Source organism: Salmo salar, chromosome 05 (genome assembly GCF_965601325.2).
Source record: "Salmo salar chromosome 05, fSalSal1, whole genome shotgun sequence".
NCBI lineage: Eukaryota > Metazoa > Chordata > Actinopteri > Salmoniformes > Salmonidae > Salmo > Salmo salar.
The window spans coordinates 59457989-59473405 of NC_138295.1; the positions used below are offsets into that span (position 1 = coordinate 59457989).

General features: G+C 42.4%; 1 protein-coding gene across 3 annotated transcripts in view; it reads left to right on the top strand.

Moving 5' to 3' along the window:
* LOC106605281 (ras/Rap GTPase-activating protein SynGAP-like) overlaps positions 1-15417 on the top strand; it is a 111169-nt gene that overhangs the window by 13556 nt on the left and 82196 nt on the right. For all 3 annotated transcript variants that reach the window (XM_082975322.1, XM_082975320.1, XM_082975319.1), the window contains exon 2: positions 9159-9295. In XM_082975322.1, the coding sequence (XP_082831448.1) occupies positions 9159-9295 (137 nt within the window). The remainder of the gene's footprint in view (positions 1-9158; positions 9296-15417) is intronic.

A 15417-nucleotide genomic window follows, 5' to 3' on the forward strand; every position in this document is an offset into this window, starting at 1 on the left:
GTGGGCACCAAGTAACGTTTAAAATGTGTACAAACTGTACAGTTCATTGTGCTTCTTTGCCTTGAAAGTAGCCAACAAGGTCGTGTTGGCGTCGGTACGTTGCCCGACCCGGGCGGCCTGAGGATATTGCATGTTTATTTTTAGCTCTGTTTTAGAGCTTAGCGATGTGTATGAATTAACATTACCCCTGTCGGGCTCAGTAATGACAACGTTGAATAAAGCTGTCCAGTCATCTAATGGCTGCTCTGCTCCTTGGCAAACTGCAAAGGTAGGCAGGAACGAATGGCGTTACGTGCCCACAGAGACAGACCTCAGCACATTCTGAGAGCGTTAATCAGAGAATGTGAATACAGTGTTTTTTTTATATTTATAACACAGAACTAGCCCACCTAGATTGGACCGCACAAACCGCATACACCGTACCCTACATGCATTTTAGTTTCTACTCATTGAAATTGCCTCCAAGGTTTTTCAGATGATGAGGCATGAAAGTGGAGGTACAGATTGTAGCTGGAGCACATATTGTGGGAATGAGTCACTGATATCCCCAGTGGATCCACAACATTGTGACTTTCATTAGGTATGCTGCTGTAGGGCTATACGTTTAGTGTCAAAGGCTTTCTCTCTCCTTGTCCAATGTCTCTGAAAAAGGGCAACGAGTGTCACACTCATATTTTGGGATTCCTGGGCCTTGGAATTTAGGCTATATGTTGTCTGCAGTAATGATGATTGGGGCTCCTGCGTGGCACAGTGGTATAAGACACTGCATCTCAGTGCAAGAGGCGTCACTGCAGTGCCTTGTTCGAATCCAGGCTGCATCACATCCGACCGTGATTGGGAGTCCCATAGGGCGTCGCACAATTGGCCCAGCGTCGTCTGGGGTAGGCCGTCATTGTAAATAAGAATTTGTTCTTAACTGAGTTAAATAAATAAAAAAATTAAGATGATCATATTGATATACTGTAGTAGTCTCAATACTCTAAACTTTTCTTTCCACATTAAAACATTGATATTGTGAATGTAAAAACTAACACTTCAACTGCTAAACCAGTGGACATCCACGTACAAGGAGGTACATCATTCTAGCTGCAGGACAAGATGATATTGTCTGTACATTTTTCTCCATGCCATTCTCAGAGATGATAAAGATTTAAAAAATATATATACTGTGTATATACAGTATATATACTTTTTTCCCTCACTGTATACAGTACCAGTCAAAAGTTTGGACACACCTACTAATTCAAGGTTTTTTCTTTATTTTTACTATTTTCTACATTGTAAAATAATATGAACTATGAAATAACACATATGGAATCATGTAGTATCCAAAAAAGTGTTAAACAATTCAAAAGTAGCCACCCTTTGCCATGATGACAGCTTTGCACACTCTTCTCTTGGCATTCTCTCAATCATTTTACATTTACATTTTAGTCATTTAGCAGACGCTCTTATCCAGAGCGACTTACTGTAGTGAATGCATACATTTCATACTTTTTTTTTTTCTCCCCGTACTGGTCCCCCTTGGGAACGTTGGAAACGCATGAGGAATGCTTTTCCAACAGTGTTGAAGAAGTTCCCACATATGCTGAGCACTTGGTGGCTGTTTTTCCTTCACTCTGCGGTCCAACTCATCCCAAACCATCTCAATTGGGTTGAGGTCGGGTCAAATAGCCCTTACACAGCCTGGAGGTGTGTTGGGTCATTGTCCTGTTGAAAACAAATGATAGTCCCACTAAGCGCAAACCAGATGGGACGGCGTATCGCTGCAGAATGCTGTGTCCCCAGCAAAGCACCCCCACACCATCACACCTCCTCCTCCATGCTTCATGTTGGGAATCACACATGTGGAGATCATCTGTTCACCTACTCTGCGTCTCACAAAGACACGGCGGTTGGAAACAAAAATCTCTAATTTAGACTCATCAGACCAAGGGACAGATTTCCACCAGTCTAATGTCCATTGCTCGTGTTTCTTGGCCCAAGCAAGTCTCTTCATCTTATTGTTGTCCTTTAGTAGTGGTTTCTTTGCAGCAATTCGACCATGAAGGCCTGATTCACACAGTCTCCTCTGAACAGTTGATGTTGAGATGTGTCTGTTACTTGAACTCTGTGAAACATTTATTGGGCTGCAATCTGAGGCTGGTAACTCTAATGAACTTATCCTCTGCAGCAGAGGTAACTCTGGGTCTTCCTTTCCTCATGAGAGCCAGTTTTCCGCATTGACTGACCTTCAGTCAATTTTCCGCATTGACTGACCTTCATGTCTTAAAGTAATGATGGACTGTCATTTCTCTTTCCTTATTTGAGCTGTTCTTCCCATAATATGGACTTGGTCTTTTACCAAGTAGGGCTATTTTCTGTATACCACCCCTACCCTGTCACAACACAACTGATTGGCTCAAACGCATTAAGAAGGAAAGAAATTCTACAAATGAACTTTTAACAAAGCACACCTGTTAATTAAAATGCATTCCAGGTGACTACCTCATGAAGCTGGTTGAGAGAATGCCAAGAGTGTGCAAAGCTGTCATTAAGGCAACGGGTTGCTACTTTGATGAATCTCAAATATAAAATATATTTTTTGCTTACTACATGATTCCATGTGTGTATTTCAAAGTTTTGATGTCTTCACTATTATTCCACAATGTAGAAAATAGTAAAAATAAAGAAAAACCATGGAATGAGTAGGTGTGTCCAAACTTTTGACTGGTACTGTATATACATGCCCTGGCCGATATTCACTGCCTAGATTTTGTGATTTGGTCAAATTCTTAATCATATGTGAGTGTATATGAAAACCCCTAGGGGGCTCAGTCAGAATAACCACAGTGACTGTGAGTCCATGAGTGAAAAGTGACTTAGAGGTTGAAATCAGGGTTATGTAATCTCTCTTCATATCATACGGTGAATCATACCTTGGATTCTACCACTGTGATCCCCTTAATAAGCTTTGCTTCTTTAGCAACTCATTTATATTTCAAGAGCAGCTTTATTCATAATTAAACTTGAATATAAAACAAACTCGGCTGTATTCGCTACAATTAGACAGATTGCCTTTTGTGCTTGGCTTCCTACTTGGGGTGATACAAGCATTGTGAATACAGTGAATATTTGAGAAAGCTTTCATTTTAAAATAAAGGTTCTGACAGGGTTGTTTGGTTGAAGTAGGCCTATTTTCAGGGTCTGTGTGGCTCTGTTTTTGGCATAGTGTCAAATGGACAGCATGGCCTGCTGCTGTGAGTGTGCCGACGGTGCTGTGTGTCAGCCGAGTCAGGGCCTGTTACATCATTCAACCTGCAGGGTCCTTTCCTTTCTCAAACATGGGGAAATGCGCAAAGGGTTAAAGTGTGCTGTCTGGAAAGTGAACAGGTATAAGTAGACACTAGACAGCTGTTGTTTGTACCATCTACAAGATGTATGGGTAAGGGTTAAATAAAGTGTGTTAGAGGGTTGACTCTGGGACTTGTACAATCTGCAGATATGAAGTGTGTGAATTGTGAAAACAGTCTTGGTGTGTGGAGTGGGGAATGTCACTTTGGCTAACCTCTCGTTGAGGGCTTGTTTCCGGCCTTGTTGGGAGGTGTCTGTGGATTCACTACACAAGGCTGTCTGGAGTGAGGATAGCGTTGAGATGTATGCTTCACATTCTGCTTGAAATGTAAAAATGAGGCGAATGGAAAGGATAGCAAAAGTGTTTTGATGAAAACATTAACATAGCCCCTGACATAACTTAGAGGGAAAAGAGAAAGAAATATGAAAGAGGGGAACATGGAAAGAGACTGGAGGAAAGATGAATAGCAAGGTCAATACGAAAAAGACAGTTGAGAGAGGGAGAACCAGAGGGATGGGCAGAGTGAGTACGAGTGATAGAGAGACACACTAGGAAGTGGAGACTATGTAAGATAGTGAAAAAGACAAATAATCGTGCCCTGGTTATTTCTCAGTGACCTAGCATCATGCTGACTGAAGCCAGAGCTTGGCTAATTGACTCGAGCAGTTGTAGTGGATCAGCAAGCTTCTTTTGCTCTGTTTCATGCCACAGCCCTTCTGCTTCAGGACCCTGGTTCTGTCTGAAGAGCTGCCTGTCTATTGCGACCGTCTGGTCAGAGGGGGAACCTGGGGTGGAACAAAGGCATGTCAATGCATTTGCGATGTAGTATGAAGATATGGTCATTTAGCACAGTGAACTTTCTGGGTCCGGGGATCCCTTTTGTGAGAGAAACTTCATCAAGGACCCCCTCATAACCACAACACAACTTGCAGTGCGATAAAAATGTCATACAAGGAGATGTTTTACTGTGACATCTGCAGTGCATGGCTGGGCGAACCAAGTCTCGGCCCCAGGGAAATAACATTTAAAAAGCCTGCCTCTTGGTATCGGAGATATATTGTTTTCATTTTCAAGCTAATTTCATACAATAAAAAAATAAATAAAATCATAGGCAGAAAGAAAACTTTGCAGTTTTAAAGATGAAATTAAAGTGCATTTATGTTCAAAACAAAGAAGCATTGAGCTGAAAAATGAATAATTGGTGGATATCCCTGTGAGCTTCCCAGGCCTTGTTGCCCATGGTTAATCAGAACCAACATTGTAGATGAATAATAATGACATTGTTTTGTGTTAGATCCTCTAAACCAGTGGTTCCCAAACTTGTTATGGTCCCGTACCCCTTCAAACATTCAACCTCCAGCTGCGTACCCCCTCTAGCACCAGGATCAGCACACTCTCAAATGTTTTTTTTTGTTGCCATCATTGTAAGCCTGCTACACACACACTATACAATACATTTATTAAACATAAAAATGAGTGTGGGTTTTTGTCAAATCCTGGCTTGTGGGAAGTGACAAAGAGCTCTTATAGGGCCAGGGCACAAATAATAATACAATAATAATCAATCATTTTGCTCTTTATTTAGCCATCTTAAATATAAACATTATTTGTTCATCAAAAATTGGGAATAACTCACCACAGGTTAATGAGAAGGGTGTGCTTGAAAGGATGCACATAACTCCACAATGTTGGGTTGTATTGGAGAGAGTCTCAGTCCTAAATCATTTCCCACACACAGTCTGTGCCTGTATTTAGTTTTCTTGCTAGTGAGGGGCGAGAATCCACTCTCACATAAGTATGTGGTTGCAAAGGGCATCAGTGTCTTAACAGCGCGATTTGCCAAGGCAGGATACTCTGAGTTTAGCCCAATCCAGAAATCTGGCAGTGGCTTCTGATTTAAATTACATTTCGATGAGGCTGTCTTGTTCAGATATCGGTAAGTGGACTGGAGGCAGGGCACGAAAGGCATAACGAATCCAGTTGTTTGTGTCATCCATTTTTTGGGAAAGTACCTGCGTAATTGTGCACCCAACTCACTCAGGTGCTTCACTATATCACATTTGACATTGTCCGTAAACTTGAGTTCATTTGCACACAAAAAAATCATACAACGATGGAAAGACCTGTGTGTTGTCCTTGTTAATGCAAACAGCGAAGAGCTCCAACTTCTTAACCTGTTGGGGCTACAGGTTAGCAATGAACCCCGAGTCGGGATTGCTAACAAGGCTGGAAATTCAAAACATCAAAAATCTAATAATTTCAATTTCTCAAACAATCAACTATTTTACACAATTTAAAAGATAAACATCTCCTTAATCTAACCACATTGTTCGATTTTCAAAGAGGCTTTACGGCAAAAGCATAAAGTTAGATTATGTTAGGACAGTACATAGCCACAAAAGTACAAACATCCATTTTCAATTCAAGGTCAGGCGTCACCAAAAGCAGAAACCAGCTAGAATTATGCACTAACCTTTGTCAATCTCCATCAGATGACACTCCTAGGACATTATGTTATACAATACATGCATTCTTTGTTCCATCAAGTTCATATTTATATCCAAAAACAGCATTTTACAGTAGCGTGAAATTCAGATTTTTTTCTTCTCTGAAATGCTTCCGGTGAACATAACAAAATTACTATTCGAAAACATTGGTAAATTATAATATTGTCATTCAAAGAATAATATATTATCATCTCGTAATTGCTACCGAATGGCCAGATCTCAAAATAACTTTACTGGGAAATCACATTTTGCAATAAACGGGGTGCTATGCTAAGAACAATAAGCTATGCTATACAGTTAGCATCATCTAATATCGATAATAACATTGTAAATATCCCCTTACCTTTGATTATCTCCATCAGAAGGCACTGCCAGGGATCCCAGGTCCGGAACAAATGTGGTTTCTTTTGACAAAGTTCATAATTTATGTCCAAATAACACCAAGTAGTTAGCGTTCATTATGCTCCCACAAAACGTGGTGGGGGGTTGTAAAATCACGCCGAAAAGCTAAAAAAACCTAGTAAATAATCTATTTACGTTCGTTCAAACATGTCAAACGTTGTTTAGCATTAATCTTTTGGTCCATTTTTAACATTAAACATCAGTAATATTTTCACACAACCTATCCTATGTCTAGATAAACAATAATGACAAACTCACGCTTCTCAGATTTATGCGCAGGCGCAAAAAAATGAAGTGACGACATGTCAACTTCCTTGCATTCTAATTTGCTCTCTGTTTATCATAGACGCTTCAAACAACTTTATAAAGATCGTTGACATCTAGTGGAAGCCGTAGGTGTTGCGAAATGAATCCTTTCTCACTATGGTATCTATAAAACAATGACACTAAATAGTACAGTCACAAAATGCACATTTTTTAAAATCTATTTTTCACAGGTTTTTGCCTGCAATATGAGTTTTGTTATACTTACAGACACCATTCAAACTGTTTTAGAAAATTCAGAGTGTTTTCTATCCGAATGTGTTAATAATATGCATATCCTAGCTTCTGAGTTGGTGTAGGAGGCAGTTAAAAATGGGCACATATTTTTTTCAAAATTTCTCAATACTGCCCCCCGAGCCCCAACAGGCCTCAATTTTGTCCCACACATTGAATATAGTTGCGGAGAGTTCCTGTAATCCTAGATACAGATCATTCAGGTGAGAAAAAACATCACCCAGATAAGCCAGTCATGTGAGAAACTCGTCAGACAAGTGAAAATGATGGTCAGTAAAGAAAACTTTAAGCTCATCTCTCAATAAAAAAAAAGTGTCAATACTATGCCCCTTGATAACCAGCGCACTTCTGTATGTTGTAAAAGCATTACATGGTCACTGCCCATATCATTGCATAGTGCATAAAATACACGAGAGTTCAGGGTCCTTGCGTTAACAAAGTTAACCATTTTCACTGTAGTGTCCAAAATGTCTTTGAAGCTGTCAGGCATTCTTTTGGCAACAAGAGCCTCTCAGTGGATGCTGCAGTGTACCCAAGTGGCGTTGGGAGCAACTGCTTGCACGCGCGTTACCACTCCACTATGTCTCCCTGTCATGGCTTTTGCGCCATCAGTACAGATACCAACACATCTTGACCACCAAAGTCCATTTGATGTCACAAAGCTGTCCAGTACTTTAAAAAGATCCTCTCCTGTTGTCCTGGTTTCCAGTGGAATCCACCTAAACATAACGGACATATACCAGGACCTGTACCAGGCCCACCACGTCTGTTGACTCATCCAGCTGTAACGCATATAATTCACTGGCTTGTATGCAAAGCAGTAATTGTTACAAAACATCTCCTGCCAGGTCACTGATGCGTCGTGAAACAGTGTTGTTTGATGGAGGCATTGTCTGTATAGTTTTTTCGGCCTTTTCCCTCAGCATTGTCCCATCCATATTCATGGCAGCAGGAAGAATTAAAGTCCTCCACAATAGTATGGGGCTTGCCTGTCCTAGCCACTCGGTAGCTCACCATATAACATGCTTCTAGCCCCTTCTTATTAATGCTATCTGTTGCTTTTATACATGTATTACAACTCGAAAGTCGTCTTAATTCTCGCTCAAAAACCTCCTGTGGCTTATTTTTCAAATTGGCATGTTTTGTTTCTAAATGTTTGAGCCAGAGTGAAGGTGTCATCGAGTTGTGAGATAGTACTTTTGCACATATAACACACTGTGGCTTAGGAAAGGACCTACTCCCAATATAAGTGAACCCCAAATCAATGTAGTTCTCATCATATTTGCGCCTCTTCGATGGTCCAACGTCCCTGTCTGTTTTTCGGTGCTTTCCCGTGTAAGGGGGCAGTAGCTCTTTGACTGCATCAGATTCACAACTGTCAGTGTCCATGCAACTGGGCTACAACAAATGTAGAATTACGGATGCTAGCATTGGATGTGCTCTTGGAAGCAGAACAACTTGTGTTGTCGACAGGTGCAGGTGTAGTACTGCTGGTAGTAGCAGTACTACCAGTAGAGCTGGTATGTGTCTCTATGGATGCGGGCCTTACTTTTTTTAACCATTTATGAATTTTTGGAGCAAATGGAATGAGCAGCAGCAACGTTTGGCTACATACGGACCGTTAGTGGAATTCCCGCGAGACAGTAACAGTTAATGTGATTGGATGTTAATTATGTGACTAGGCTACCTGTATTTGACATTGCATTGTTATGTCGCTTAACATTAGATGGTTTAATTTTATTTTTGGCAGTGAAACAAGGTTATGCAGGCTACAAAAAAACCTCACCCAAATGTATAGCCTCGTTGGAAAATACAAATGGACTGTTTGAAAATGTGTTGGCATACCCCCGACGGCATTGTGCGTACCCTGTATTTTATTTAATTATTTATTTTATACATATTTAGAGATCTGGCCACGGACCCTCTGCAGTACCTCTTCTGCGGACGCCATTTTGGGAACCCCTGATTTTGCAGACCCTTTTATCCAACCCTTTTATCCATATTTTAGGCTATGGCTACAAATCATAATAAATAAACTCTGTAGAAAGTGTGTTTTATTTTCTCTGAATCAGTGCATTGATTGGTGAGTTATTTACTGCATAATGGACCAGTCCTAGATTAATCTGTCCACTTCTTTCATTGAGCATTGTTGTTATGTGTGAAATGTGGACAAATGTGAAGAAGTCACATTGCATTTTCAGTGTTTTGGATTCAACTGATGCAGATGTACCAGCTTGCAAACATAAACAACCATGTGTCGACGGGCATGTTCTGGCATGTCCTCCACCATCCAGTCACCCTAACTGACACATCTCCCCTCTCTCCTTCCCTCTCCCCTTGTTCTCTCTCCTCCCCAGATGCGAGGTGTGCCGTCCCCCCCTCCTATCGCCCCCATGCCCCTTCCTTTGCCGCTCCCTCCTACGACCGCCCCGACTGGAACCCCCGTCTCTGTGTGATCTCCGGAAATCAGCTCTACATGTTGGACCAGGAGGAGGTACTTACCTACTGCTGCACACACTATAGAAATACAATTTCACCCATCACCCACCCATTGACTTGAAAGGGGATTACCGTTCTAGGAATTATATTTCTATCTATTCTATGGCTCACTTTGCTGTACCATACTGTATTAGACTGGTTTGTTTGAACTGACATGAGTGTCTACAACACTGTCATGGCAGTTTCTAAAGCCACAAAGTTTAATAAAAAATGACATATCTAAAAAAGGATATCACCACAATTGACCCTTTAGGCATGTAACTGTATTTGACACGACCTGACATTACATGGTATTCTGAGTTCCCTTACATTGCCAATAAACATTGTCACTGATTTAATTCCCGGAGGTTTTCCTGACCACACGACCTGACTAAGAAAAGCTCTGGGCCGGGGTCCTCGTTATAACACAGTATCTCATGGACATGTTGGACCTGAAGGAGGCCAGTGTTCCTATTAAACACTCAAGGCAGGTGTCCTGGGCCACTGTCGCCTAAGGCTTGCTTATGGGAGGTTCAGTCCTGCACCTATTGTTAGCTTAGAATTTTGTGGCAAACAACTTTCGCACCAGTACGCCTCTATACAAGTAGGTCACGTCTGGCTTAGATGGGCCTGTTAGACCAGTGCCCATAGCCTAGCAGTTAAGAGCGTTGCGGCCAGGAACCGAAAGGTCGCTGGTTTGAATCCCCAAGCCAACAAAGTGGAAAAAAATCAGCTGTTCTGTCTTTGAGCAAGGCAGTTAACCCCCAATAACCACTGCTCCCTGGGTGCTGATGACGTTGATTAAGGCAGCCCCCTGCACCTTTCTGATTCAGAGGGGTTGGGTTAATTGCGGTAGACACATTTTGGTTGAATGCATTCAGTTGTGCAACTGACTAGGTATCCCCTTTCCCATCTGAGTGCTGATCTAGGATCAATATACCTTTCAGATCATAACAGACATGACACGATTACATGACCAGGTGGGACCTGATTCTAGATCAGCACTCCTACTCTGAGACACTTTAGGAATATGGGACTCTTTCAACCTGACTGTTTATTGCTAATTCAAAACAAAACATACCTTAGATTACTTACTATATCATACTAAGTAGAATTTCAGCCTGCTAGCTAAGACCAGAAGGGGGTACTATTCCTTCACTTATGTACCTGTATCGCCTTTTGACAGGTCTCTTTTTAAATGTAGACCATGTAGACAGATTTACAGATTGATATCCAATAAATGAATCCTAAAACACAATTAAAACACATAGAGGTTTTACTTACACACTGAAAGTCTATTGCACTACAATAACAGTGTTCATAGTACATTTGATTGAGAGTATGAGTCTATTAAAGATTACGTAATGATGTAATGGAGTACTGTAGCGGTACTTGCAGGGTAGCTAGCTGCCAATATCTTTCATTCTCGTCACTCAGAAGGAGTATAAAGAACCTTATGATCCAGATAAGGGCCTTTTCAGCTATGGAGCGATGAGAGGAAGGCCCAAGTCAATTAATCAAAGGCTTATCCCTGTCTAATTGTGCCAATGAGGCAGAAGCTATGAATGGATTTGAGGCAGACCTGACGGGCCAATGACCACCACCTTGGAGAGAGGATGAGAGGCGATTAAATATTCATGCCTGTCACTCACCTCATGCGGCGTGGAGTGGGCCTCTCCATTTCTCTCCCTCTCTCTCTCTCTCTCTCTCTGTCTCTCTCAGTCTATCTGTCTCGCTCAACCCTCTCTCTCTCTCTCTCTCTGTCATACACACACACCCCTCTTGATTAATTTCTGTTCGATTCAAATGCTTTTAGTGGCATGACAAAAAGCAATCATATGTTGCCAAAGAGGAGATAAGGTGGAACAGAGGGGTACCTCTCTCTCGCTCTCTCTCTCACACACACATTCTATTTCTCAGGCTACCTCTCCTCCCCCTGCTCCCTCCATCCCTCTCTCCCTGGTGTGACTGACAGTAGTGTTTGGCTATCCCACAGACCTGCTCTCTCCTTTCTTTCCCAAGCAGCTCCATTGAGATGCCACTCTGTTTTGTTTTGTGAATGACATCCGTCAAAAGACCATCTTCTCTTCATTGTGGCTTCTTCAGTCTCAACTAAGGGGCTGCTTGAGGAAATAACAGTGCTCTGGAGGAATATGTGAAAATATCTGTCACGTCACCATTGTGCTCTTCTGTGCTCCCCTATTTCAAATGCGATTTTATTCACCTCAGTGAATACAAGTGCTGAAAACTGGTGATGTTGAAAGCTTGACTTATGCATAGTCCGAATTAACCTAATAAATTAAGAGTGTACCCTTTCGTCCAAGTACAGAAGTCACTATACCTTCTGTTCAACACTTCATTGTTTGTGTAGCTTCCCCAACTTGCATACTCTCCACCTCAGAAGTCAATCTTAAAAGTGAACACTACACAATCCAACTTAACTTCACTCCCTAACAAAACAACTCTATGCTGCACTGCCATTGACAGTAGAAGAGCACTGACCACTTCCCAGTGGGCTGCTGTTAGCCCTCTGTGCCCGTGGTGGGAGCGAGAGGATCGACAGTGATGGCTGCCACTGATATGGATTGACAGAGCCCCGCGTTATGTGCACCAGACGCCACGCACCAGTGCCCTGTCCTCCAGTCATGTGCCCAGGCATCGCTCTCCCTCCCACTGTGCCCCAGTGTTATGCAAGCAATCAGAGGGCCCTATTTCCTGCTAGCACAGCGCTAGCACTAGCATGTTAGTATCCTCTCTCACTACTACTGAATCACATTAGCATTAGCCTGCTAGGCTAATTCAAAATAAAGGGAATTAGAACAGGATTTGTCTCAGTATCCATGCATGGCCATTGTGTTGCATTCCCTACCGATATGTTTGCAATGGCTTTGGCAGTGTTGATACTGTAAATTAATTCATTTGCGCCTGAGCCAACAATGCAGCGCCATTGTGGCTTTTCCTGTAGCTACTGTTGTCACATTGCATAAAGCATGACTCAGGAGTAGTTAGCATTTTTACACATGCATGACCCTTGGGAACCCATTTGGAAACAGGGGATTGTGACAATTATGTAATAATAAGGCACACATGGATGGAAGGAGTCATGAGAAAGACGCGCCTTCATTTGACCAATAAGAAGGCTCAATGCACTGTACACTGGCAAATCCTAAGGTTATTTAACAAGCGCTTTACTGCCTTTTGGCATCTGAATAACCATTACGCGCAACTGAAATAAGCCATTTTCAAAAGGTCACCCCTTATACATATTAGGGGTTATACACTGAGTGTACAAAACATTAGGAACACCTTCATAATATTGAGTTGCACCCCCTTTTGCCCTCAGAACAGCCTCAATTCGTCAGGGCATAGACTTTACAAAGTGTCAAAATGTTCCAAATGGATGCTGGCCCGTGTTAATGCCAATGCTTCCCAAAGTTGTGTGAAGATGGCTGTATGTCTTTTGGGTGGTAGACCATTCTTGATACACACAAAAAACTATTGAGCCTGAAACACCCACTAGCTTTGCAGTTCTTGACACACTCGAACCGGTGCGCCTGGCACCTACTACTATAACCCTTTCAAAGGCAAAGGCACTCAAGGCAATTGGATTAATTTGCCTGGCTATGCATGTGTAAAGTGCATTTAAATGGAGTTTATCTAACATTCCAACTGAATGCAGGTATTGTGGGAAATGTCCACATAGGGGAGTAGTGGGACAGCTCTTCCACCAGTGCTCTGCAGCATGCTCAAATTTTACATACAAACAATGAAGATCAACTTTGGATTGGAATTTGGTCAGATTTAGTACTTAGGGATGCTCTCTAAATGCCCTCTTTTCTCATTCCAAGATGCCAAAAATGGTCTTAAAATCAATCTGTTTGAACGTTTCTCTTTGATTTTATCACATGCCAGTTGCTGTGTCCAATGCCTGAGGCGAAGGGAGGGAACATCTGTCAGTGATAGGACGTTATTGAGAGACTTGAGGACAGACAGTGGTGTTGGCCAGCCTAACTGTTTGTCATACTTCCAGGGACACAGAGGCTGATGTGTGTGTGTGTTTGTGTGCGTGCGAGCGTGCGTGCGTGCGTGCGTGAATGCATCTGTGTGTGTGATTGTGTGTGCGCGTGTCGGGGGCAGAGGTAGTGGACTCAGCCGCTGTTTGATCACGACTCCGTTACAAAGTAATGGATTACACACCTGCCACTCCATTACCACCCCCTCTCCCCAGACACACAGCTCACACACCAACACACACACCACACTCCACCCATATCCCCCACCCAGCCTACCCATCACAGCTGGGCCAGTAGTGACATATGGTCCAGGCAGCCTGCAGCATTGCTCAACTCTCCATGCCAGGCTCCCTCTCCTCTCCCTCTCACTCAGATCTATGGCTTTCATTCTCCCTCTACTCACCCACCACCCACCATCCACCCCTCCTTGCAGTGCCTGAGCACAGTCATCTGTCTATTTCCGTCTTAGCCACTTCTGCTCCTACTCTTGCCTCTGACTACAGTTTGCCTGATGCCGAAACCTAATACAATTGACCTTCTTGTTAGCTATTAGAATTACCTCGCGTATGAATGGGCTTATCTCTGACAACACTCAAGGGAGCCTAGGTCTGCATGCCAGTATTCAATCTACTTTTCAATTGAATGAAATGGATTGTTGACTCGCCCAACAAACACCGGAATACCCAGAGACAGAAACTCAAGGACAGAAATTAGGAAACACTGCTATACTGCATTAGATTCTCATTCCAATTATAGTCGTTTACATATTAGCAACGCAATCCTTATTAGCATGCTTTCTTGCTCCCTGCAGGTTTCAATGCTAGACCACTGCCCCTGTGTGATTGTCAGTTCGGCCCTATGTGCCCTCTTTCTAGTCTGCCAGTGTTGTGTGCCAACCTGCCTTGTGTGCCCACTCATGAGCATGGCTACCGGGGACGGTGCCAAGGCCGTGTCAAGTCCCCAGCTGCAGCGCCACTGTCCTAACCAGCCCCCCCCCCACCCCTCTGCCAATCAAACACTGCCACGCAAGCTATAAATAGCGCTGAGGTGTTCCCCCTCGCAACCAGAAAGTGCTGTGTGTCAGAGTGGGTGTGTGCGTGTGTGTGTGTGGGGGGGGGGGGGAAGTCTTTTCCATACATTTGTTGTGATGAATTGTGTCTGAACGGGGACACAGTGGAGATGAGGGGGGAGTGGGCTAACTGTGTTCAAGTGGACATCATTGTGGAAATGACCGTGTTTAGCATGCCATGACAGACTAGTATTTATGTAGGGTGTTTAAGATCAGTTTTGAGTCAGAGTTTAATGTGATCTAAACGGCCTCTCAGCTGCTCTGTGAACATTTTCGGTTCTTATTCCTAGTCAAAGTCACTACTCTCAATGAGGCAACTCCATGCCTTAGACTCAACGGAAGTCCGGAGCAAAACCTTCTGAATAAAAATGATTGGTTAAGTAATACTACACTTAGATTATCATAGCATTTAGCACTTACAGAATGCTGTATATTGATCACATTTCTTTATATTACTATTTTATGTGTATCGATAATTAGCAAAGTGCTCGTAGAATGCAGAAAGGAGCTTTGGTGCAGCACAGGCTCAAGGAAACAGGGGTAGAGAAGAGCGGATACAAACATTTAGGGACGTCTCTGAAGTCTTGTGAATGAATATATGTGTTAATTATCGAAAAATATAGCAACTATTACGCTTATGACAGTATAAAAGGCTTGGCGACAGATGGCTCATATTATTAACATGTTATAGAGAGTATATCTGTGTTAGAAGGATATTCCTAGAGTGTTATGGTCCAATATTGAAGTAAATTAGATTACATCGAGAAATAACCAGAAATAATGTGAACGTTATAAACAGATGTTAAAATTAGGTCTGACGCATTTTAAACAGTGTGCCCGCAGTGTATCATAAAAATATATATAAACAGCAAAGCAAAGTCTTTCCGTGCATAATTGCTCCAATAAAAGGGCAGGCGATAAAGAAACAAGCTTTTATGCATGCGGGTGCTGGACTCATAAAGATTGGGTGTCTTATAATGCATTTTTCATAGAGGAACTCATTCCGTAACTTGCAATATATCTGTCCTCAGCGTGCGATGTATCTCACAACATACT